The sequence below is a fragment of the Podarcis muralis genome, chromosome 7, assembly GCF_964188315.1.
Source record: "Podarcis muralis chromosome 7, rPodMur119.hap1.1, whole genome shotgun sequence".
NCBI lineage: Eukaryota > Metazoa > Chordata > Lepidosauria > Squamata > Lacertidae > Podarcis > Podarcis muralis.
In genome coordinates, this window is record NC_135661.1 from 51,240,416 (window position 1) to 51,267,352 (window position 26,937).

Here is a 26,937-nt window from a genome sequence, read left to right on the forward strand (position 1 = left end):
GAGGGTATTTTTGCAGTGAAATCCATTATGCATATTTGAAACCAAAACCAGGGTTTCCTATTAATGCATCAGGATTCTGTGTAAGGAAGCTCTTCCTCCTGAAGATATGTTTTATAATAGGGCATTTTGCTAAAGTATATGTAATGTGCCCCCAGACATAATGGGGAAATGGAAATGCTGATGGATGAAAAATGAATGTCAGCCCACATGTCTAATTAAGAAAGGGAGAGGCCAGAACCAGACAAAAAGCCTGTTGCCTGAAGCAAGGGGACAAGAATGAGAATTAAAATTGCCTGAGAACAAATCCCAGCTGCACAGTTGCTAGAAATCACAAGGACTTGCCAGAGATATGTCTGTACTTATGATACTGTAATGGCTAGGTTTGCAAAGATGCTGGTAAAAGATGCAGAACAACAGTTTTTAAATTCAGCTGGGAAGAATTGACTGCTTTTAATGAAAGGGCTGGTGCCATGCTGCTTTTATTGTAATAATTTGTATGTTTTAAACAGATTTTATATATGTATATAGTTTTAATTCTATTAACGTTTAACTGTTTCAGTGATTGGTTTTCTATGTTCATGGCAATTCTTGTTGTTATTTGTAAGATGCCTTGAGTCCCGTCAGGGAAAAGGCTGGGTATAAATAAATTAATAATAATAACAACAGCAGTAATAAGACATTATCATTTTTAATTGAAGCACTTGTTTATACTGTTAGGCATCCTGGGACAACACCCCTGAATTTACTCCAACCTTGGATTTGTTTACATTTAAATTTTTGATTCAGAAACGGAAGTGAGTCAAAAGAGAATCAAGAACAACTGGCAATGACTTTTTTTTTAAAGAACACCTTCTCTTCATTCCAAGATCCGTGAACTTTGGAATGTGTGTTTGTTACTGTTTTTGAAAAAAAACAAAGGGAAAGGTTGATGTAGCTCACGGTTTTGTAGAGAAGTACGTGTACCTGTGAATGACTTGGAATAGTCGGCAAAATGATGTATGGATTAGTCACCTATGGACGCCCCTTCTGCGATTAATGCTGGATCTAGATTGAGTAAGCAACCATTAGGGGTTTCTTTTGGCTATAACAGCCTCCCTTTGTATCCAATATAATATGGTCATATCATCCAACCCAAAATAACAGTCCTGGTTCATATGTTGCAGTAAGAAAGAATGTGACTTACCATGACTGTGCTAATGTGTTGGCTCCTGGAGAGGAGCTCACTCCAATGTTGTTCTTCCCTGGAGTCTGACTCTAGGTCAGCACAAGACAGCAGCTAAGCCCAAAGTTTGGCTTTAGTGTGCTGTCCAAAGTTGTGGGTTTTCTCTCCTGCTTAACCATAGAACAAATCTTGGCTACAGATGATGGTTAGGAAAGAGAGTTCATCACCATGATCTTGGGTTCAGACAATACTTGGGCTTAGTTGTTGTGTTATGCTGGCCTAAAAAGCCCAGGGAGGGGTAAAACAAATGTGATCTCCATTTCCGGAATGAACATGTTTGTACTACTCCATGGTTTGGCTTAGTGTGAAGGTACAAACACAGCCAGTGAGTAAGTCCCAGGTTCTAGTTTCATCTCTGCCACAAATTCACTCTCCCATGACCTCTGCTCCCTATCTTCAATATGAGAATACAGTGGTACCTCGGGTTACATATGCTTCAGGTTACATACAATTCAGGTTACATATGCTTCAGGTTACACTAACCCACTAACCCAGAAATAGTACCTCGGGTTAAGAACTTTGCTTCAGGATGAAAACAGAAATCATGCAGTGGCGGCGCAGCGGCAGGTGGAGGCCCCATTAGCTAAAGTGGTGCTTCAGGTTAAGAATGGACCTCCGGAACAAATTAAGTACTTAACCCGAGGTACCACTGTAATAATGCTAGTCTACCTTTTGTTGTGTAGTGGTAACAGGGCTGGCCTGCCCATGGGGCAGACTGAAGCAATTGCCTTGGGCAGCAGAATCCTGTGGGGTGGTGTCCCTCCCGCCTCTGCTAGGGTTGTGCAGCTGCAGTGGTGGCTTCCAGTGAGATCTCACAAGAGTTCCACGAGTCTTGCCAGAAGCCACAGCTGTGTGACACCAGTAAGCAAGTCTTCGGCGGAGTGGGGGGCATTTCCCCCTTTTTCCTCAGGCGGCAAAACAGAATGGGCCACCCTGGGTGGTTAATGTTCATAGAGTGCTTTGAACATTCAAATGTGCTATACAGATGCTAATTATTAGTATTGTCATACATCCTAAAGGGGCAGGTATGAGTTTAGTAGTTGGCAAATAGAATACAATTCAAGCTATTTTTATCCTGTGTAAACTATTCAGATATCCAAGATATAATAAGAATAATTCTCTTTCATTTTATAAGACATCTAGCCATATATTAAATCAGTGCTTCAAGTATTCTGAGAAAATGGAAATATGTTTGATATGAGTTGGATACACTGAGTGTGCCAGTGTGTTGGCATATTAGCATATCCATAGAGAGCCTTGTCTGTGGGGTGGGTGGGTGACTTTCAATTTTTTTCTTTTCTTTTTACTTGGCCTATTTCTGTTAGGTGTGGGTCTGTAGAGCAGAGTAACATGGGTTCCTACTGATCTGTCGTGAGACTGTTTGGAATACAATTCTAAATTCTGATGTTTCAAGGACTGAATAATTAAACAACTAGCATTTATACAGAGCATGTGTATTAAAAATGATATCCATTAATTACTTCATGATCATTGCCCAAGTGGTAACTTATAATTTGCAGATAACCACTTGCTAACTGCATTGTTCTGCAAAGAGGTGGTAACAATTTTAGCATCCCTCTACTTCTTCCAGATCAGGTTCACATATACACTGTGATTACATTCAAGACACAAGTGTCACAGTTAACAATGCTGCTGTTTGCAGGGTCAGGGAAATATCTTATTTAGTGAAATTCCTATTGCCAAGATCCTAAAATAGCCTTTTTACAGGTGCTTGATACTTAAAATACACGTAGTTTTAATATTTCTACATCTTAATGTAATGTTTTGTCCTGTTATTAGCCCCAAATGCTCAAATTATTCTTGAGTAATTGTGCTGTAAACTTGTTATTCCAGATGTACAAATGTCTTCCTAGAAGACTTGGTTAAAAACTACTAACATAAAAGAACCATAAATAGATCTAAAGTTGTTGCTATCTGCTGTGGCTGAAAGAGGGTGTGGGCCTGCCTATTCTGTCTCAGACTTCTTTCTTCTTTCTACTTGGCATTGTCTGATTTTTATAGCATTTTGATTGGTTTTTATTGAAGCTTGTGAGAAGACAGATGACTAAAGCTCCTTAGTCATTGCATAAATTTGGTGGTGTGCATCACTTGGCTCCTAATTTTAATGACTGAGTGAGATTTAAATTCAGTTCTGGAGATTATGTAAGAACATAACTGGGTGAGTAATAATGGTAGTCGTGCTGTTACTTTGAGTGTTTTTGGCTAATGGAAGTGTTAGGCAACATGGGTTAGCACATTCCCTTCTGCCTTTGTGTGTGGAATTACCATTTCTGTTACATCTTGGCATACTAGGTTGTATTTTGGTTTTTTAATGTGATTTGAAGGCTGTTGCAGTTTAAACCCCTAAATAGCATGATTATTTAAAAAAAACTTACTAGATCAGAGGTTTTGTGTAGTGGTTTGTTTAACGAAGACAGACCCTTTTTATTTGAGCTAATTATCCAAATTTGCATTAATATCTGAAAGATAAACATATCTCCCCATATTTATCCTTTAAAAGTTGGTGTGATATAGCTAAGAACATTTGTTCAATATTACTTTTGAACATAAACTTTTTTCCTTGCTGGTCAGCAGCAGCCATTTCAGAAAGAAACCATGAAAGAGGGGGAGATTGGACAAATAACGGATTAGAAATGTTCCCACTGGAAATAATGGAAATTGTCAGCTCGTTTTGTGAACACTCGCCTAATGAATGATTTCCTGGGAATTTCATTGTGTTCAGAAAGGGAGACCTGCATGTAATATAGACAGTTTCAGTTGTGAAAAATGTCCAGGGTGGACCCTGAAATTACAGCATACAAATTGAAGGAATGTCAATTTAGGAAGGTGGTAGCTGATCTCTCTTGTTTTATCCTGTCCTGCTAGAAAAGCAGGTCTTGTGTTTGTTGTGCATTTAATTGTGCAGAATTCCTAGTCCCATTTTCTTATGACATTGAAAGTGCATTAGCTGCACTGAATGTACCCTGTGGCCTTGATTGAAATTCTCTGTTGCTCTTATCCTAATTTGCTATAACCATATTTTCATGCTGTGAGCACAACAGGTTTTCCAAGTTCATGCCTTTAGTGTTTGCAATATGCAGGGGGCTCCATGGCAGAGGATTCTGGGGTTAGAATCCTGTTGCAGGGTGGACATTCATGTGGGGTGCTGACCATACCTGTTCAGTTTGGCAGCCTCCTCCCTCCACTACCAGCGCCCATCACATGGAGGGTGGAACAACAAGGATTGCCCCGGCCCCATGGGGCGCTGGGTGAAACCGCTGCAGTTCTCTCTGCCACCAGCACCCAATATGCAAAGGTAGGGAGCAGGTGGAGGAAGGTAAGGCGCAAGCAAGTCTCACCCATGATATGCTGCCAAATGAAGTTGCCATCATGCTCTGGCCCTCAAACTGGTCCTGGACAATGTATTGATACATTGTCCAGGCCTAACCACCTCCCACTATTCCAGCATGCAGCCCAAAGCTTCCCAACAAAAACATGGCGAGCCAATGGCTTACACCACCTAACAGACTTAGGTGCAGAAATGACAAACCTATACCAGCACAAGAAATACAAGATAAACTAGGGAACACCCAAATACCCTGGTTGAACCAACACCAACTACACACCTCCTTAAATAGCCCAGCAATCAAAGCAGCAGGCACCAGACCTCTCACCACCTTTGAAAAACTCCTCCTGACAGCAGAGGGACACAGCAAGTGGATGGTGTCCACAATGTACAAAAAACTACTCCAAGATTCTACAAAGCTCCTCAACACAATCGAAGACCAATGGGAGCATCCTATAAGTTATGAAATAAACCCTACCCAAACTGTCCATGGGACTCTCAAGTGTCTCCTCCAGCACCATAATTCAAAAGCATCAATTCTTCGGTAATCAGCCTTCTCACCCTGGTATAGCTCCCCTTTATTACATATACAGCCCAACGAAGCAACAATGTAAACGCCCCAACAGCATACAGATCAAAGTGATTAACCAGATCCAACAACCCCACCCCTTCAAACAAACAAACAAAACCCACTGCAATTGACTAAATGCAACCAGCTAAGCTGTGGATTCTCCAGCCTCTCGCACCGCCTTCAAAGAAACAGACAAATGAAGGACCTATCTTCACAACGCTGACACAAAAACTGCACGTATACTAAGCAAAAGAATGAACGTTTATCCCCTCCTTTTTTCTCCCCCCTCCGATTATTTCCCCCCACAACCTCACAATGTGTATGACAGCAGTGTCTCACACTAACTGTAACTGACCTGTAGAAAGGACTCTGTGAATTGAAAACGGAAGCATTGCACGTACCCTTGTTAACTATGGAAATCCTTTAATACAAACATTTTTTTTAAAGGATATGTTGCTAAACTCTGCTACTAGTCCAGGCAGTGCCAGCTCTTAGTTTTGCAACATTGTAATTGAGATATTGAGACATGACCAGCTATGTCATCATTAGCTTGCCTTTGGCCTATTAAATGCTACAAATTGCAAACTTTATAATACAGTACCTTGTTTGACTTCACAAATTCTGAAAGATTAAAAAGCTGACTTTTCACCAGTTGAAAACCAATTTTTTTATTCCTTATTTTAAGAATTTGTAAGCTGTTTAGTATAAACTATCTAAGCAATGAACAAGAGTATACAAAAATACATAAAATATAATCAATAATGAAGCAGAATGACAAAACATAATAAAAATCCATCATAGATGTTATCAGCTGCAAACTGAAACAATAATTCAGCTTGGAAAGGGCCAAGTGGGGAGAAAAAAAGATAAATTCCATAATTCTGGTGACACCATACTGAACACATGGCACTGCCAGGAAGGCCTCACCAGCTGAGTGCAGAGACAAGTACCCTGGTTTTTATACAGAAATACTGCAAGGATTTATTTTTATTTCCTTTGAGTTCTGAGGTTGCTCATCATGTACAGAGCACCTGAAAACAAGTACGTAAGCAAAATTTTTGGAAAATTGCCACTCAGAGCAGGGTGTGGTGAAAGTTGATATCTTTAATGTGCACTGCCAAAAGGCTAGGGTGTGACCTGGAACAGAAGGTGAGGGGAGACAGAAACCCTTGTTAATTTGTTGAACAAATCTTTATGGGGAAGGGGTTTAACCTTAAAGTGCTGCATCATGTTGATGTGGAATATAATACTCCCTGAAACATTTTCATGAGCCAAAGGCAGAATTTACAGCAAGGAAGCATTACAGCCATAAAAACAATAATGATGGCTTGTCATCTTTTATATAATACAATTAAGCAATACTTCATTAGGGCTGACATGGGGGTGTTTTCTGGCAGATCACAAATCTTCATAGAAATAAGTTAACCTAACTGTGACTTGGTGCTGTCGGTTGATACCAAAAGCTACCCATATAGACTTCAGCAGTAGCGAAATCTGCAGTCATTTACATTGACTTGCAGCAAAGGGTACCTGATGACTTTGGATCTGTGTGTGTTAATGTGGATCTGCCTCCATAATAACTGAGGGAGTGAGATATAAAGTGCAAAAGGCTAACATTGGCACAGAGTGCTATTCACGCCCCTCCTTCAGCCCCCTCAAGGTGATTTTCTTCAGACTTGGATAATTTCCTGTATTCTTAGTTCTTTTTTTGGGGGGGGGAGACCTTAGTAGATGGAAGGCGAGATAAAAGTGGCATAAGTAGAGAAAGCTTAGCACCTCAATCTTCGTGTTCCTTTTGTGGTTTCGATTCCATACCTGCCCATTGTTTTACATATAATTGAGGCAGGTTGTCATTTAAAGCCGTGTATCTTCTGTCATCAAGTGTAGTTGGGCCCTGAACTTTGTCATTAGTAAGATAACACGTGATACAGAGCAGGATTGTTAATTACCTCTTCCCTGTGGTAAAGGAGTTGGGTGTATGTGTGCCTGAGACGCAAATCAAACCGAGACTTCTCTTTAAATTGCAACACCTAAACAGACCCTGAAGGGTTTCCAAAAGTGGCTAATGCTGCCTTTGAATATAGGCATGAGATCTTCATTCCAGGTCCTATTTATGCCTGTGTAATGTGTTTACTGAAAAAGATACCATTCTTTTGTTCAACCTTAAGCAATAGCATTCTGCTGACTCAGCCAGTGTTTACTTGAGTGATTTGTAATAGATTTGTATATCTGATATTACTAACATTTTTACTTTGTGTTTTGATATCCTGCCTGGTAGCTGGTCTTTCCTTAATGAGGAGATGTAATTTCAGAAGTATATAGCTTATTCTTCCTATATGCATACACACAGAGTGATATCTAAAGAGAGAGATGCCTAAAGACACTTCACAGACCACCTGTAGCTCTGTGTTACGCAAATCCCACTTCATGTTATTTAGAAACACTTAAGGTTAAATATTAAACAAATGTCATTTTGATGATGAGTAAGATTTGTTAAACATTCAGCAAAATGATTGCACGGGTTTAACTTTGTGACCATGCCCTCTATAAGCTTTCTGCTTGAAATGGAATGCAGGTCATTACTTGTGAGTTGATCTACTGGCCAGTAGGCAACCTAGCCTATTGTTTAAATCTGGAAACCTTCAAGTCAGTTTTACTCCTGAAAGAAATGAAATGGGAATAAATTAGGTGAAAACTCTTCCTGCTGTGTATTTCTTTCTCCTTCCCATTTTGTTTTCCTGAGCTGTTTTCAGTTGCCCAGTTGAAAACTCATTGAGAATGGGCTTAGATGGGCCTCTTCAGGCAGAGATGATTACTTCATTACTGCTGAGGCCTGTTGGCATAAAACCTCAAAGGCCCTGCCATTAGCTGTCCAAGGTTACACATTGTGATAAGATGGAACTTGCAATATGACTGAGAGACAGTATTGGACTGAAACCTGGGAGACTGGGGTTGTAACCGCCACTCAGCCTTGAAGCTCACTGCATGACCTTGATCCAGTCATTGCCTCTCAGCCTATCCTACCACACAGACAACACATGTGCACCTTGAGTTCCATGGAAGAGAGATGAGATATGAATGTCATAAAATGTGTGAATGAATGGCGTTGTCTTCAGATCAAAAAGGACATGTGGGAATGAGCATTGATTTGCTGGATCAAATTAAGGACCAACTGATTCACAATGCCACCCCCTCCCAGTTGCAGCCAGCAGCTCACAGACCTAAGGCTTCACATGCCCCTAATGGATGGATAATAATTTCTCATTATAGCATATATCAAGACTATTCAATGCAGGCATTGCTAAGTATATTATATTCTTGTTTTGGCTATCCCTTATATCTGCTCCAGTACAACTTATGCCTTTCCCTACTCCAAGCCTTTCATTGTGGCTGGCAAAGTGTGGTCTCCCTTATGCATCCAGATTAGTGTGTGGTTATTTCCACTGTAGCAGATTTAATGAACGTTGTTTCCCAGGAAATGTGTGAATTGTTTTGCAACCTTAGGCTTATATCTGATTGGATTTGGAAAACTTTATCTTTTTATCACTTGAAATAATGCTGTACAAATCCTGTGCTGTGAACTGAGCAGATTTAGGGAGTGTATGCATAGCAAAAAAGAAATAATGTGTTGATCAAAATTCCTGTTAAGAAAACAGAGTTAACTTCCTATATTTAACAGCTGGCATGAAAGAATTTTATGCTGTGCACTAAACATCCACAGGCTGATACCATTAAGTGATACTACAGACTTAAAACAGCTGCTTTTTCTCCTTTTCTTAGTACCTCTTTTTAATAGTGTGTGTTCATATGTAATTGAAAAATCTATTCTGAAAGCTGAGAAATTTTCATATGTGACCTTCCTTTGTTTATGTCTTGTTCTAATCATCTTGTAAAAACAGCTATGTTTTCTGATTTCAGAACAAAGCTGAACTATAATCCTCCAAAGGATGATGGCTCCACATATAAAATTGAACTTGAAGGGATATCTGTTGATATTATGAAAGAGATTTTGGACTACATCTTCAGTGGTCAGGTTTGTGTTTCCAAGGTTATTCCTACATATCTCTGTATGTCAGTTCTAGTCATAATCTACACCTTCAAAAAACCCTTTGAATAGAATGGGCAGAAAGTAGATTGAGGCAGGACGTATTATCTGAGTGGCTAGTCAGAGTAGCCAAAGTAAAAAAAAATCTCATGCAAGTGCAGCTTGAGCTTGAGCTGCTCTAACAGAAAGAGTTCTTTATATCGCCAGCTTCAGTCCAAGCTTTGGGGTTTGCTGATACCAGTGGGGCTTCCTGTAAACTCCATTCAGCAGATCAGTGCTAATAACAAGCCCTGCTTTGGGCAGAGATGATCTGTGCTACAAAGTTCCTAATTGCCGCTGATCCCAAATAACACAGCCAATCCCATGGGGTTTACTTTCACTGCCAATCAGCCACATCGATAACAAACCTCACTAGCAGTTAGGAGGACACTTCAAGGCTCCTGGTGATTTCTCTGCATCTGCCTCTCTCCCTGCACCACACCTAATGTCAAATATGGTGGGTGTTGTTTGGGGAAAATAGCCTTGCAGGCCAAATTGTTAACCAAATCGTCAGGCCTAATTTGGTCCACAGGCCAGAGGTTCCATACTCCTGAAGTAGACTTGTAGTGGATTGTAGACCAGTTTCCCACGAACCATCTCATCCCTGTTGCTTGCTGAGATTCTTGCAAAGTTTGCTAAATGAGGTGGAAGCTGGTCTGATCCTTACGTTATTTATCAAGAGGGCACATTGCTTTGTTTTAACAGTTGAGAGATTGTGAACATGATCTTGCATACAGTAAAAGCACAAGAAGACTGCTGGATGAGACCACGGGTCCAACTAATGTAACATCTTGTTTCTCGTAGTGGCTAGCTAAAAGCTTTTAGGAAGTCCAAATCCTGGGTGTGAATGCAAATGCCTTCTCATGTTTCTTCCCCCGTGACTAGTATGCAAAAGTATACCACCTATCAACCTGCAGGTTTCGTTTAGGTGTTATGGCTAGTGTCTTTTGACAGACATATCCTCCATGACCATTTCTGATCCCCGTCTTAAAGTCATGTAAGCAAGTGGCTTTCACCACATATTGCAGCAAGCAAATTCCAGTATCATATTGAAGTCATCCTAACTCTGACTCCAGGAGTCACTTTATATCAGAGATGATCAATATGTAAATGTGTGACAAGTGACACAGGCAGTATACTAGAGGTGGAGGAAAGAAGGCCCATGGCATAAGTACAGCATACACTTCAACTTCCCTCTCCAGTGCTGTGCTGTTACCTTCTCACTAAAGTAGAGGCAAAACTCCACCAAGCTACAAAGGGGAAAGACAGTTAGTTGCAGTAATGGACACTAGTGCTGCACTTTTATACTTGAAACTGAGCTAGTTGTAATTTCCTCTCCTCAAAAATAAACCTTTTGCAGATCAAGCTAAGTGAAGACACCATCCAGGACGTTGTGCAGGCTGCTGATTTATTGCTGCTTACAGACCTGAAAACTCTGTGCTGTGAGTTTCTGGAAGGTTGCATTGCTGCTGAGAACTGTATTGGAATCCGGGACTTTGCACTACACTATTGTCTGCGTCATGTTCATTATCTTGCCTCCGAATATCTGGAAACACACTTCCGGGATGTTAGCAGTACGGAGGAGTTTCTGGAACTGAGTCCTCAGAAAGCAAAAGAAGTGCTGTCCTTGGAGAAGCTGAATGTTGGGAATGAAAGACATGTTTTTGAAGCAGTTATTAGATGGATCTCCCATGACCCTGAGTTAAGAAAGGTACAGAATTTGAAGTTATATAATGCTGCTTCAGAAAAAATAATCAGCACTTCATTGTACTTGGGTGCTTCAAATTGCAATGCATTGTGGGATTTGGGTCCATGTTGTAGACTACAGATGTTACCAGCATCATTCTGTCTGTACCCAGACATTCTGCACTAAGAAAAGCTGAATTCTGCAGCATATATAGATTAAGCTGGCCAAAGAACTTTACATGCTTTATTTACATTAATTTCCTTAATTCATTCTACATTTTACTAATTTGTATAATTCTAGCAATGCCTAGTCATAGAGAGGAGCAAGTTGCTGCAGAGTGGACTCCTGTCCTGCCCCAACTATTCAGCTGCCCCTTGGGATTCTGAGATGTAGGAAGATATTCTTCACTCACTTTCTAGCCTATTTTCTCAGCCATAAGGACTATGAACTTGTTTTAAGATGAAAAATTAGATTAAAGGAAGCTGATTTGTGCACCTAGTACCATATTATGTGCTTCTGCAGAATTGCAAAATAGAGACAGCCCTCCATATTACCCAAATAATGCATATGCGGTAGCATTTTTCATGTCAGTGCTTCCTCTTCTAAGTCAGTATATCCTGGTGTTGTATAAGCAGGGATTCTGAGAAATAAGCTTTCCATAAAGCCATATGCTCGTGTGACTGTTTTATGATTCGGCTTGTTTGTTTGCCTGAAATATCTTTCTGCCTCTTCAGGTTCACATGAAGGATGTAATGTCAGCTGTGTGGGTATCTGGGCTAGATGCTACCTACTTGCGTGAGCAAATGATGAATGACCCACTGGTACGGGAGATTGTCAAAGAATGTAGCAACATTCCACTCACTCCGCCACAGCAGGGGGAGGCAATGCTAGCATCTTTTAAACCCAGAGGATACTCAGAGTGCATTGTCACTGTTGGTGGTGAAGAAAGAGTGTAAGTGGCTCAGGCATGCTATTTCAGATCTCAGAAGTGGATGGGGGTTGGAGAGGGATGATACTCGAGTAAGTGTCCTATTGTTGGTCATATTTGAGATTAAGCTGCAAAACTACATTGTGCTTTATTTTTTCTTGTATGCCTCATAACTATGGGTTATCTCCAAAGATGCACTTCCATTTGTGGGAGGTTTCTTCTGTTCACCAAAAGGGCAGTTTTGCATTTGGACCAAGGTGTTGCACAAGGAAAATAAATAAACCAATTCCAGATATGTTCTTCTGTTGTGCCACCTCTTGCACAAGTGGAAGCATGAAAACTACTCTAAAGCCTACCTGCTACAGTGCCGTGTCCACTTTTATGCAAGTTAATGTGCAAATGTTTGTGCAACAGGGCTAAGAGCTATTATCCTTCTGCCCACTGTTCCTTGAATCCTGCCTGTTAGCAGTGTTACCAGTGCAAGGAAACAGGCATTTTTCTTCTGAAGCAAAGGGTTATGTGACTTTGACATGCATACTACACATACTACCATTTACTTGTTTATAACATCCATTCAACATGAAGAACTTGTAAACTGGCCAAAGACAGAGGTATGTAAGCTGAAAAACATGGAAGGTGACTGACTTATTCAGAGTTCATTTATTTGTACAAATTATTGTCTAAGTCACCAATGTGTGAAGCCCTGTGGAAAACCACCTCCTCAAAACACTAAGAGGGAACAAATCACGTTTTATTTCTATAGGAATACTGCATAACTCATATCTCACCATGCTGGAGTACCAGATAACCTTGCAACCATGTCTACAAAAACTGCCTGCTCACTGTACTTGTATGTACAGTAGCCTAAAAGAGAGAAGGGAAATGTGCAGCTTCTGTGACTTGTTGCTTAGAGGCATTTGTCACTCAACACAAGTGACTAGGCATGTGTCTCTCAACAAACCTGGTCTAAACACACGTGCTTGGCAGAATAGAAATGCCAGGCCATAACATCTAGCTCAGTATTGTCTGACAGTGGTCCTCCAGGGCTTCTGACTGCGGACATTCCCAGCCGGGCCTGGAAGTGCCAAAGATTGAACTTGCAACATCTGCGTGCAACCTATGTGCTTTACCACTGAGCTCTAGAGCCTTTCTCCTGACTTGCCTGACCTATTGTGCCACCCTCCTGCCACACACACAAAAAGGATTTAAGTCTCAAACAAAAGTCAGTATAAAGTATACAAACAGAATGGATGCTTCTACACTGAAGTAGAAACCCCATCTCCTCTGCATTGTTGGGTTCTAATCAAGATTTGCTGTATGGGCAAGGTAGCTGAGTTAATTTATCCTTTTTCTCCTGTTCAGATCCCGGAAACCATCAGCAGTAATGAGGTGTATGTGCCCTCTTTATGATCCTAACAGACAGCTATGGATAGAACTGGCTCCTTTAAGTATACCTAGGATAAATCATGGTGTGCTTTCAGCAGGTAGGAAAGTTATTTGTTTCTTTAGTAGGAGAATACAAGGCTAAATCTGTTAACTCAGGGGTCAGCAAACTTTTTCAGCAGGGGGCCGATCCACTGTCCCTCAGATCTTGTGGGGGGCCAGACTATAATTTTTTTTGGGGAAATGAACAAATTCCTATTCCTCACAAATAACCCAGGGATGCATTTTAAATAAAAGGACACATTCTACTCATGTAAAAACACACTGATTCCTGGACCGTCCGCGGGCTGGATTTAGAAGGCAACTGGGCTGGATCTGGCCCCCGGGCCTTAGTTTGCCTACCGGTGTGTTAACTGTTTTCAAAGCCAATATTGTTTGTTTGTTTGTTTTGCTTCTTTGATCACAGCCTTGGAGAATATTAACCTGTGAAATACTCAAGAAAGTTCTCAAGTATTTTGGAGGACAACCAAAGGGTGGAGACTCATTTAGAGTCAAGATTGGCAACATATTTGGTAGATCCTGCATCTGTCGTTTGTCCCCCCCCCCCTGCCCCCAAAGCTCAGGGAACTTTCCATGAGAAACAAAGTGTCACCACCAAAAGATAACATTGGCAAAACAACAGCCACAACATATGTGTATCAACTTCTTTGGAACTTCCTCATATAGTATATACTGTATACAAATAAAATAAAATTTGACAAACTTGGCAATAGGAAAACTACACCCATTCCAGACTTTCTGTGTTGCATCACATATTCAAGTATCGATAGATTTTGTAAGAAAGAATTTAATCAGTTTAAAATTGGTATCAAAACCCATGGCTTTGAAGTATTCTTATAAGCTTTGAACTGCTGTTCGGTATCTAGTAGAAACTTGTTAAACATGTTCTTACAAGAACGTTCTGCTATAAAACAACTGGAATCTTGCTCTGTGTTATCTCCTAAATGAAAGAATAAAACTGTTCCCAGTATAACATTTTTATTTTTATATCTTTATTGGAATATAATTGCCACAAACTAGTGTTCTAGAATAAATAAAACATCAAGCCATCTTTCACTTGTTGCAATACATATATTATAAGGTATAAAGACTAAGCAGCAAAAAGCAAGAAATATCAACACTGATTTGGACCTGTAAGTGCCCTAATTCTGGATACCTGATAAAAGATCATGATGGTCATTTGTGATTATGGCTTCCTGGAACCTCCATGTTCCAAGGCAGTATGAATACTCATTGGTGGAAAGCAACCACAGAAGAGGGCTATGGCCTTCCATGTCCTGTTTGTGGGCATCTGTGGGTGATAGACCTCTGGTCTGATCCAGCTAGGCTCCTAGTTCTCATGAATACCAGCTAGATGTGCCACCAGTGCAACTTGCATTTCCAAATCATTTTGTGGTCTGTTTTTCAGAAGGGTTCCTGTTTGTACTTGGAGGTCAAGATGAAGATAAATCCACTTTAAACTCTGGAGAAAAGTATGATCCAGATACCAATTCATGGAGTTCTTTACCACCAATGAATGAGGCAAGTCTGCCTTTTTGTTAGCCGTCGCCCCCACCCACCCCAATTTCTGCAGTTTTGTTCTGATCAGATCTTTGGATATCCATTTATGTTGGTTAACAAAAACTAGGATAGTTATTTCTGTTAAATTCTTCAGTTTCTTTTGTAAGTGAATTTAATAAATGCTACTCTACTTATTTCCAATAGGCCCGGCACAACTTTGGCTTGGTAGAGATTGATGGAGTGCTATATGTTCTGGGAGGCGAGGATGGAGAACGGGAACTCATCTCTATGGAGTCCTATGACATCTATAATAGGACTTGGACGAAGCAACCGGACTTGACAATGATTAGGAAGGTAGGAACTAAGCAAAAACAGGATGCTATTTTTCAAACTGTTTCTAAACTGCTGCATTTGGTTTAATGTTGCTTGACTTCTGAACTGCTCATTTCTACACTTCTTACTCGTGTTCCTAAGTTCAGAAAGGTGGCTAAATCTCAAGCTGATACAGAGCAAGGTTGAATTCCAGAAGAGCAATCTTGAGCCAGATAATGGCTCAAAACACTCACCTCATCAACTGTTGTATTTTCTGTTTAAATTGCATTAGGAACAGTAAACTTATTATCTGTTGATTAATGTGTGAGAGAACTCCTCCCCCCCCAGAAGTATTTTGATTTTAAAGGGCTCGTGCTTCACTTTATTTGTGTTCTTACTATTATTACTGTCTGACATATACATTAACCAGATGACAAACGGTGCATGATAGCTTTGGATTTTGCTTTTTTAAGATTGGTTGCTATGCGGCTATGAAAAAGAAGATCTATGCAATGGGCGGGGGTTCGTATGGCAAGCTTTTTGAGTCCGTTGAATGTTACGACCCAAGGATCCAGCAGTGGACAGCTATCTGTCCGCTAAAAGAGAGGAGGTTAGTAAATTACTAGTAACACGTATCATTGCCTTAATCCTGCATACCATCCAGTGCTCCACAGGTGAAAATAGAGGCACATATATGTGTTTATAAACCACCCTTATTTCTTGCAGCAAGGATCGTTTCCTGAGATGCTACATCTCCCCAATTGCTGAAGGCTCCTCCTCTTTACATGGTCTACATAACTGACCACAGTATTGTTGTTGATGTTGTTATTGTTGTGGTTATTAATTTAAATTTATATGCTGTCCTTCATCAAAAGACTACAGGGTAGTTTACAACATGGAATGCAAATGAAAGTACATAACATGATAGCTATACAATGTGAAAATCAAAACAATTATATAAATTATTACAATAAGAAATATGTAATAAAATACATCATAAGAACTAATGGATTTCAGAGTGTAAGCTGCAACTCAAAACACTGTCTATTGTTAGGCAGTTATGGTTGCAGATTTTGTCTGTGGGATGTTGTCTTTAGTTTGTGCAGTTGATCGTTCCCTTTTTGGAAAGCTGAATTGCATTTTTGTAAATAATTCTCAGTGTTTAAGTTGCTGCTACCAAGGGAGGAACTTGTTAAGTCTCAGGAGTTACTGTAGGTTTCAGTGGATATGAGATTCATAGACAGATGAACAATGGGGATGGCAAGGCAGCTTAGAAACAAATAGTTATACTTTTCTAAACAATCAATAAACTTACAAGATTAAAATAATGGTGACGAGCAAGTGTGAAAGGCTTGTCAACTCAGGTAGCTGATGTTGTGGTTTTTACATGTGTGTGATACTGAGATCATACTGTCCTCTTTGGTTTTCTTGCCTTCACCTATACAGCATGTATTACAGTGGTACCTCGGGTTACAAACTTAATTCGTTCCGGAGGTCTGTTCTTAACCCGAAACCGTTCTTAAACTGAGGTGCGTTTTCAGTAATGGTGACTCCCGCTGCTGCCACCGCCGTGCGATTTCCGTTCTCAAACCTGGGGCAAAGTTTGTAACCCGAGGTACTACTTCCGGGTTAGCGAAGTTTGTAACCTGAGGTGTTTGTAACCTGAGGTACCACTGTATTTTCCTTGACTTCATGTTGCTTTTATTTTACGAGTGACGGGGTCTCTCTTTTTTATAGCATATATCTCACTACATTAAGCCATAGTTTGTTTGTTTTAAATCACTCCAAATGTTAGTAGCTCTGTCAAATTCTGCTTAATGTCAAGAGAGCAGGAATTCTGAATTAACCTGGACACCCAAGATTCCTCTTACATCTTTTTTTTTTAAGGTTTGGGGCTGTGGCCTGTGGAGTTGCTTCAGAACTCTATGTCTTCGGTGGAGTGAGAAGTCGTGATGACAATCAATCCAGTGAGATGGTGACGTGTAAATCAGAATTCTATCACGATGAATTTAAAAGGTAACAACTGCTAAGATAGCTCACTAACATGATCTTACAGCCTCTAAAATAGCTGTTGACCTTTTTATCACTTACAGTTTAATTGAATAGTTGTAATGCAACTGCACATGCAGAGGTGCCCTGTAGAGGCTGTCTTTTTCTGAGTCTAGCCCAGCACAGTCTGCTCTGATTGAGAATTTGTAGAGATGCTGCCAGACTGAGATATTTTCCAACGCTGAGTGTAACCTGATATTATTTAGCTTGAAATTCCAGCCAGGGACTGTCTGCATGCAGTACATGGGCTCCAATGCTGAGTTATGGTCTCTTCCCTTTTGGGGGAAAAATAAAATATATGCCCTGTTGCATGAGTAAATCTAACCCCTGGCATTTTTTCCAGATAGAATAATAGATTTATTTTTATGAAGTATTAGTGTATGCCAGCCTTGTTTGGTTTTTCATTTAAATCTTAACTTGACCTGTAAGCTGCATCTGCATAGTTTTCATGAGAACTGGTTGAAAGTTCTTGCTTCTGTGGGTTATGCCTGAAATAATAAGCAAGACTGAATACTTAACAGTGGTGCCATACTAATTGTGTAATGTTAATCTTCCTGTTCTGGGAGCATGTCTGCATTCAATAAATCTTTCTATACATGTGGTTCCACTTGTTTACATCTGTTAACCAGAAGATGGTGCTATTTTACAAGGATGGACTGTTTTTTCGACCTCGCTCTCTCTTTTCTCTTGTTATAACTGTGTGCCAGACAACCATTTTTGTGTCCCTGCTTTCTTCCTATACTGGGACTGCAAGCTGCTCTTTTGTTCATGCACATCTTTAAACACATGCCAGCAAACTTGCTAGATGTGAATACAGCAGAGGAGGAAGAGTGGCTCAACAGTGAGGATTAGAAACATTGCAAGAAATTAATGAATACAAATATTTGAGCCATATATTTAGATTTTGAGTTGCTGGTCATACTAGCACAGCATTGTCTGCTCTGACAGGTGGCAGCTCTCAGATGGAGTTGTCATACCACCTGAAATCCTTTCATTTGAAGATGAGATTGCGCCTACGACCTCCAGAATCCACTGAGTAATGAAGCCTCCCATCATGTAACAGTTGACGCCTGTTAGATAAGATGCTAATATTTGCACTAAAAAAATGGAGCACTGACAAGGGCAGGACACAGGAAACAGTGTACATTTCAGGTACTAATTGTACAAAAGACAGCTTGTATGGACATTTTGACATCCACCTGCTTTATTCACGAAAAGGATTCTGGTATGCATTCAAGACCCAACCTAGATGAGAAGGGAGCTAGGCCTCGAGGTGTAACACTACATCAGGTTAGAAATCCTATTCTTTAGATATCCGTGGACTTTCATTCATTTTCTTGCCCAGGGTGAGTAAATTTGTGAGGCGAATATCTTTGGCATCTGTGTGTCTCTTGGTTGCAAAAAGCCCTCTACAAATTATACTTCAAAGGTTGCTTTTTCTTGCAGGTGGATCTACTTGAATGATCAGAACTTATGCATCCCAGCCAGTTCTTCGTTTGTGTATGGAGCTGTGCCCATTGGGGCTAGTATCTATGTGATTGGGGATCTTGATACAGGTTAGAGTCTAAACAATATATCTTGTGTGTTTTTTCCCCTTTATTGTATGTATTTGTTTCTCAGAGGACATACTGTAAGGCAGAGGGAGCTAATGTGCTCCTCAAGAGTTTGGCTACTTACATTTTTGGAATACTGATAGTATGAAACTCTTTGGTGATTCCATGTTTAATTCTTTAGTTCTTTTGTAACTTGTTCCACTTGCTTAAAATTAAATCCCACCCTTAAAATATATAAGGCAGATTAGGGGAGGAGACTTCATTCATCACATTTCTATCTGAGTGCCTTTTGGAGAGCAACCATGCTAAGTGTTTCACTTTAATGAACATTGTTGATGTGAAATTATAGCTGGGAAAGCAAATTATCTTGTTTTCACTTATTTAAAATAAGTATAACCTAGCTTTCTTTCTTTCTATTCTATCATGCATTTTGTTCTAATAAGTTTGACTTGTTCAACCAAACTGAGGGTAATTCACTTTTGCCACCGATCCCTGTCTCTTTGAAAAAAGTAGCCATGTTAGTTCACTTCAGTAAAAATGACCATTCTGTGACATCTTAAGTAATTTGTTATGTAATTTGTCACTTGCAGTTCACAAAAGACTCATGTGATAAAGTTGACTCTGGTCAATGAAAACTCATTGCACAATAACGCATATTCTGGGATTTGAAAGCACCATGTACTACTTGAATTGCATTTATCTGCCTTGTTCATTTATCTGTTTTGGCCAAGGCCTTTTTTTGTATATTCAGAGCAGTTAATCTTGCCAAAGGATTAGGATATCGGCATTCTCTCATCAGCTTGGCAAGTGAGTCAACATAGGCTCCAAAAAACCATCTGTTGGTCATGTTCAGCCTTTACTCATCCATCCAGTGTTTTCCTCACATCTTTAAAAACAGTCACTGAAAACTAGGACATAAAAGGAAATTTTGAAGCCTTCTGCAGTATCACTGCTAAACCACTTGTCTGGCTTCTTCCTAAAAGACAAGCCCAAATGTCATCTCAAGAGCCAAAGGTGTCCATTAATGCTGCATTTGTTGCATCTTAGCCTTTTAACATTTTGCTATAAAACCTTTTCAGACCTGTGCTATACAAACTTGAATGGGGGGGGGGGTTGTTCTTAGGATTTGAATAGTTTATATGTTGCTAGCTCCTGTTCTTAAATGGTCCATCATTGAAATACCACATTTTGTATTCTCAAATATCATTTTACAACTAACAACTATCTCTTTCTTGGTGTGTTTAGGGCACAGCAAGTAGGGGAGGGGGTTGGGTAAAGGAAATAAATATATCCTTAATCTGCATATTTGCAATAGAGCCTTCCCACATAATAACAGTGTGAGATGCAAAATGCATTTGTTTTTGAACCTGGTATTGCTTTGCATTTTTCTAAAGTGAGGGAAACCCAGATCTGCAACAGGTTTCTATTTCGAATTCCACTGATGCTATTGAGTAAATCTTTCCCCATATGCTGTTTAAATCCTAAAGCTAAAAATATATTTCCTAATAGGTACCAATTACGATTATGTTCGAGAATTTAAAAGAAGCACCGGAACTTGGCACCATACTAAGCCACTCTTTCCATCGGATCTTCGCCGTACTGGATGTGCAGCTTTGCGTATAGCAAACTGCAAGCTTTTCCGGCTCCAGCTCCAGCAAGGATTGTTCCGCATCCGTGTTCCTTCTCCTTGAGAGAACTTCAGAAAACAGAGGAGATGGGAATAATTTGAGAGGCACTCCACCATAACAATATATCTTTATATAAAGGAGAAACAAACATCTTGCGGCAGAAACTTAAACTGTATGCTCGGCTTTGGTATGGTATCTGTCCTGTTTTTTTAACTGCTTAAATGCTTAAGCCTCAGCATTTGCTTTGGGGCAAGTCATTGTACATTGAGAAACATGGTTGAGGAGGTATCTTAAGTTCAGTTTATCTAAAGATACTAAACCATGCTATTGAAGCAGTTCCTTTGCTTCAAACCAGGAGGAGTGGATTAAAAAAAATGAAACCTATTGAAATTGGGACGGTGGGGGAATCAGTAAGGGACATTTTCATCAAGGAGAATTGTTACAAATAACTTTGCTGTGTTGACATTAGATGACATTGATAACACAGGAAATCCTGTATGAAAACCGATCTCACTAGTATGCCAAAAGAGACTGTTAACTCTACTGTGGAGAAAGATGGGCAGTTGCACCTTTTACTTCAAGGCCTTCCTGACAATTTAAGGCCTGTGCCTGAAAGGATAGAATTGTACATATGTCACTTTTCCGTGTGTTTTCACTCCTAATAATCTTTTTAAAAACACCAGTATGTTTAAAATGGACTAAACTGAGCTAAAGATTTCAGTACAGTAGAGAACTGAGAGTCACACAGATTTTTTTGTAAATCTTGTGTACGTCAAATGATCTAAAATGGTGTGTCATATGTGGACCAGCACAAAGCCACATGCTGCAGTAACCACTCACTTGAAAAACAGTGAGTGAGGTTGGGTGGGTGGGTGGGTGAAGGCTGGGTTTTCCGGAATTGCCATGCTATTACTATCAGCCAGTTTACGCAGCACACAAATCTGATTCTGATTCTTTCTTTCTTTCTTTTTTTAAGAGAAATACAATAAGGAGTGTTTTTCCAAACAACTTGAAAGTTGCTGCAGGTTTACAGGGCTGAAAACTTTAATACCTATACTAGTGCAAAAAGTGAGGAATGTAAAAGACTGATTTTTAACTTGTGGGGAGGGTGGGAGTGGAACTATTAAACAGTAATACATTTCAGACTTGCTCTGGAGAATTATATTGGGATCAAAAGCTGGTGTACAAATGACCTATTTCTAAGATATAGTCTTACTGAGTACTGTTGAACTTTAGAGTGCAGTTATAGTGAAGTATTTTTTTCTGGGTTTTTTTGTAACTTTTTGCTCACAAATAATAATATTTAATTGATAGCAATTTTTTGCTGGTAGAACACTGTTTACCTCACTACTGAAACTTTATTTTGTTACTTTGTTAGTGAAACACAATAATTTTAAAAAAGAAGAAATGGAAAAGGGCACAGTCTTGCACTACAACCTTTGCAAACTATATCCTTATAAGATTTAGTGCTTTCCACTTTGGAAAGTTGTAGGACCTCAGTTGTGCCTGTTGCACTCCAGTGTTGCAGGGCCAGATGTTGCTCTTGTTTACGCTACCATAAACCCAGAGGGGTGCCTGTTGTCTTAGAAGGTAACACTGAAAGAGAAGTGACAACTAGTACCACGCAACAATGCTGTATTAATTCTGTTAGAAGAGACACTCCAGAATCTAGGAAGTTTTGACAAGAGTAAGCACATTTTAAGCCTCATTTAGTTCAAGAGAAGAGATTTGCCACGCAATTTTGTGCATGTCTACTGTGAAATAAGTCCCATTAAGTTCAGTAGGTCTTCCTCTTCAGTAACTGTGTTTAAAATTGCAGCCTTAAGCACATGCTCAACATGTCCACTGTATGTTAGCTTGATCATGGCATTCATTCTTAATAAGCTAGGTCAATCATGTCACACTTACACAAAGAGTGTATTCTATGCATTTGTGCCATTGGGGATACAATTCAGAAATTGAAGTATCAGAATTCTGACTCTGCTCAGAGGTTACAATCCAGAATAACATTTGGCTTGACTCATGCAAGCAATGGAACCACAACTCTGCCCCACTCCCCAAACAGTGGGAGCTGAGAGATGCTTCTAAGTTCATTCATATAATACTATAAACTATTTTCTCGTCAACTTCAAAAGTTTTGCAGAAAATCCAAAGGCTGCAATTCTCAAGTAATCCACCCTATTTTACAGTCTCCCAATTTTCCCTCTCAGCTACTTATTCCTTACAGGCAGCTATTCCCCACCCCGTTATGCTTTGTGCTTTTGTGTTGAGGGATTCTTCACATATTTTCAGGCAGAACAAAGGACTAGTGAGGGATAATCTTGAGTTGCTTATGATCCTATTGGGGTGGCAGCATAGGGAACTTACCAGATAGTTTCCAACTGAACCCTTACTTGTGTGTTGTCCTCCCTTTGGCGTTAACTGAGATGCACTCCAGTCTAAACTTCTAGACCAAAGAAGACCAGTTTATGTACAAAAGTAAGAGGGAGGCAACTGACAAAAGGGGGAGATGTGTGTATTGTTTGCTTAGCTTGTGAGAAGCTGGTTCATTAGAGGTGATTATGAGTTTCGTTCATATGCTCTTTCGGGTGGAGTTTTTGGTGTGTTTGCAGCTCTGCCCTCTTAAATTTGCTTTCTGCATGTCTGTCCCTTTGGAAGTTAACAACTGGGAAGAGTGCAGGAGTGGCCAAACCACTCTAAGGAGCCTTTCCTTTCCATGGCCCAAGGCTGCCTGTTTCGCCAAGTAGCAGGGAACATCCTAATTCAGCCTTCTCTAATCCAGTGCCATCCTCGCAACTGTTTTGACCTACACTCCCATCATCCTTGACTAGCTGCCACAGGCTGATGTTTGAAAGTTTAAAAATCTGGAGGGCATCAGGTTGGAGAGGGTTGCTAATTGTTCGGAGAGGCTGTCCTTGCCCTGGCCGTGTTTATAATAGTGAAATTCTAGTGTACCTTACTAAGGAACAAAATTCCATACGGTGAATCTAATGATGTTGTGAGGAGCAATCTTATTTTGATTTCGCTAACATTTCAGAGAGTGTTGGTTTTCTTTTAAAAATAAAAAATAAATGCAAGGTTCTTGTTGAAAGAGAAACTGAAAACATAATTTATAATGTATTCCTAAGGAGGATATCTACGGACGCGGGTGGCGCTGTGGGTTAAAGCCTCAGTGCCTAGGGCTTGCCGATCGAAAGGTTGGCGGTTCGAATCCCCGCGGCGGGGTGCGCTCCTGTCGCTCAGTCCCAGCGCCTGCCAACCTAGCAGTTCGAAAGCACCCTCGGGTGCAAGTAGATAAATAGGGACCGCTTACTAGCGGGAAGGTAAACGGCGTTCCGTGTGCTGCGCTGGCTCGCCAGAGCAGTGATGTCACGCTGGCCACGTGACCCGGAAGTGTCTGCGGACAGCGCTGGCCCCCGGCCTATAGAGTGAGATGGGCGCACAACCCTAGAGTCTGTCAAGACTGGCCCGTATGGGCAGGGGTACCTTTACCTTTACCTTTTTAAGGAGGATATCTTAGTCTTCTTGCTTGTGAGCTGCTGCACAGGAAATATTTAGGGTGAGATGCTGCTATGTATTGCATTGTTAAAGCACACTTAATTGCAGAATACAGTCACTCAAACCAGCTTTGACAAAAAGCTGTTGGGTACATGTAGTTGAACAGAGGGGCAGCATCTGATTGGGAAGTGACTAGTAGTGAGTTGCATACACGGGTACTATGTTGACAGTCACTGCAGAGCAATTAAGTCAGTGCAATTTTAGGTACCTAATATTTGGTTTTGAGCTTTTCTAGAAGAACTTGCAGCTGATGAGTTAGTACAGTAGGACTAACTGGTCTCATTTGCCAGCCTTGGGACCCTACAGTTAGCTACACAAGGAAAAGCTTCTCTGTCTACCATCATGGCCATGTCTGTAGAATCATTTTGCCAACTTGGATCTTGGAGCTAAACTAGATGTTGTGACAGCAGAACTGTGTGTTGGAATTGGATTGCTGCCTCATAAAGCAGTGTTGTAGCAGCAACTTAAAGCTGGTGGGAGTGAGGGCGGGAAGTAACCTGCCCCCACCTTTTCTCCCCTCTATCAACTCTCTCTTTCTCTCTCTCTCTCTCTCTCTCTCTCTCTCTCTGTATTTCTCCTAGGGAGAAGCAATTTCAAGGAGAAAGGCATTGGAAAAGGGGTCGGTTTTCTACTTGTGGCACTACCATTTCTAGTTTTGGTCCTTTAAGACTAGGGTGCAGGTTCTGTTTATTCCACTGGACCCTGCACAGAATAATATCCACTCCTTGGTTTTGAGTTTAGCATATGTTGCCTGCACTACCAATGATGGCTTGATCTGTGGCTTTGGTTGCATAGCAACTATTTATGCTTCATTTTGATTGTGAAGTAAGCCTTAGTTAGCATCGTGCAATAGGTGTGCTTCTGGATGTAAATCAAAACTACTTGTTTATCTTATGCAAACTCTGCTTTATGTTCAGTTTAGAAAGAGCAATCAAAGCCTGTTGAAAATCTGATTGGAATCACCTCTGAGATCCTGGTTTAAAATACAGTTATAATCAATTTTATCGTCACAATTTTTAAGTGACGATAAAATTAAGTGGAGAGAATATGAGCCACATTCTGCAAAGAATGGGGTGTATATCAGAATCCTTAAAGAGACAGCCAGTGGTAGAAATAGGAATATTTATTTGTTACCGTTTCTGTCCTCAATACTTTTGTCAGTATAAAGCTTCTGAAAGCATGGAGCCTACATTTGTTGCACATAATGCAGTATGCAATAACGAAAATAAGTGCCAAGAGTTCTCTTTCTACGCAGGTATTCTGGATCTCATCCGTTAGAGCACAGGGCTGTTTAAGACCTTGAGCTGCAAAAAGAATGGTGGAATTCTTTAGTAAAGAAACTTTGCACATCTTAGAACTGTTCAAATCAAAGTTCTGCAGGGTCTGATTATTTTGTCTTAATTTATACTCCAAAACTGCCTCAGAAAACATCGCTGCCTGTAGGGCATATGGGCACGCTACTGCCCCATTGGTATTCTAGTGCCATGCATTTAAATAGTAAATGGCAGCTGACCATTTTTATTTTTAACTTCGTATAAATATTGTAAAGTGTGAACTTGATCCATTCCCTGGGGTGTATTTGGACTCGTGGGAAGGCATCATCATAGGTCTCATTGCAGCCTGCTTCTCTCCATCTCCTTTCCATGTGCTCTGCAGCATGCCAGCAATTGCTCTTAACGAGAGCCTGTTACTCACAATGAGTATTTCATGGCCAGGGCCCTTAGAAGAAGAGAGACGTGGCTGGATGTGTATGTGAGAGCTGCATACAGGACTCTCATTGCAAGTTATGGCTGAGAGCAGCAGTCCACATACCCCAAGGAAGAGTGAAAAAGAAGAGAGTCCTTTGTTGATCCCCATGTCAGTCCCCTCCTGAATCTGCAGCTCTTTCCACTGGGCAACAGATCATGTCTAGTGCAATTTATTTTAACTGATTTTGCTTACAGAAGGAAAGTTGCACATCTCAGGTTCTGTAACCCTAAATGTGAGTTACCATAATGGGGCAAGAAGTACTGATCAACTATAAGATTCATGGAACTCATGATAGTATACATCATTGTGCTTCTCCCCTAGCCTGATTGTTAGACATTAAAAATGCTTCCGAAGCGTTCTGGCATATTTGGAGATGGGGTCGTGTCTTGTTTTTATTTATTTTATTTATTTATTGGCCTTGGTTTTTCACTGCAATATCAGTGGGAGCAGAAATGAGGAACTGAAAAGAACTGCAATTTGTTCTTAATCCTAAATTAAGGAACTGAAAACAACTGCAATTTGTTCTTAATCCTAAATTAGCCTGTTATTAACTTGTTAACATTATGAAATTGACAACATTTAAAATAGTTTTGAGGTATTTTTCTTCTAAAGAAGCCTCAATAGTAAACAGGAAGTTAGGATTTTTAACTGATAGCTCTATATCCAACTGTAAGGGACAGGTGTAAAATTGCCAGATGGATCTGTTGTCTGGTTGCTTAAATTTCAAATGTTTTACTTGCTGTGGGTGCAGTCCAGAGTCATTAAAGTCGGTCTTCCGTTTGACCATCAACTTGATATGCATAGGATTTTATGTTGCGGTCTTTGCCTTTTTATTGTAAAATCATACTAACTGATTTTAAAGTCTTGGTTGGTTTTGAAAGTTTGTTAACTAGGAATGAAAGTGTAGCTGTCCCTTCTGAGTCCATACCTAACGTACACTAGATTCTCCAAATAAAACATTCCTTATGCTCTTTGTTAGAATTCACCATTTTAATATTGCTTTGGCTGATGTAACTATTTAGTGTGTTTGAATCACCTGGGACAAACTAGGCAATGCCAATTATCACTGGCATTTAACGCTGCAATCCCATACGCCCTTACCGGGGAGTAAGCCCCGTTGAACACTGTGGGGCTTACACCTGAGTTGACATGCACAGAATTGCACTGTAAGTATTCTTGCTGGATAGTTAATGTGTTAAGTGGGTATTTCTCTATAGGCGGCCTGTGGGTTCCCTTTAATACTCTTAGTAACACAAAAAGGAACAGTTACTTACTTTAACAGGAAGAAGATTGTGGAGTGTCATTTT

The 26,937-nt window shown here is 40.2% G+C and overlaps 1 protein-coding gene across 2 annotated transcripts in view; it reads left to right on the forward strand.

Moving 5' to 3' along the window:
- GAN (gigaxonin) overlaps positions 1-26,615 on the forward strand; it is a 33,126-nt gene extending 6,511 nt beyond the window's left edge. The window contains exons 2-11 of one of the 2 annotated variants that reach the window (XM_077931733.1): positions 9,058-9,172; positions 10,584-10,934; positions 11,645-11,862; positions 13,201-13,322; positions 14,693-14,802; positions 14,986-15,135; positions 15,567-15,703; positions 16,981-17,109; positions 18,589-18,698; positions 20,205-26,615. In XM_077931733.1, the coding sequence (XP_077787859.1) occupies positions 9,058-9,172; positions 10,584-10,934; positions 11,645-11,862; positions 13,201-13,322; positions 14,693-14,802; positions 14,986-15,135; positions 15,567-15,703; positions 16,981-17,109; positions 18,589-18,698; positions 20,205-20,386 (1,624 nt within the window). In that variant the 3' untranslated portion in view covers positions 20,387-26,615. Of the gene's footprint in view, positions 1-9,057; positions 9,173-10,583; positions 10,935-11,644; positions 11,863-13,200; positions 13,323-14,689; positions 14,803-14,985; positions 15,136-15,566; positions 15,704-16,980; positions 17,110-18,588; positions 18,699-20,204 lie in introns of both variants that reach the window. The other variant, XM_028739604.2, reaches the window with a different exon arrangement.
- Positions 26,616-26,937: the final 322 nt, after the last annotated feature.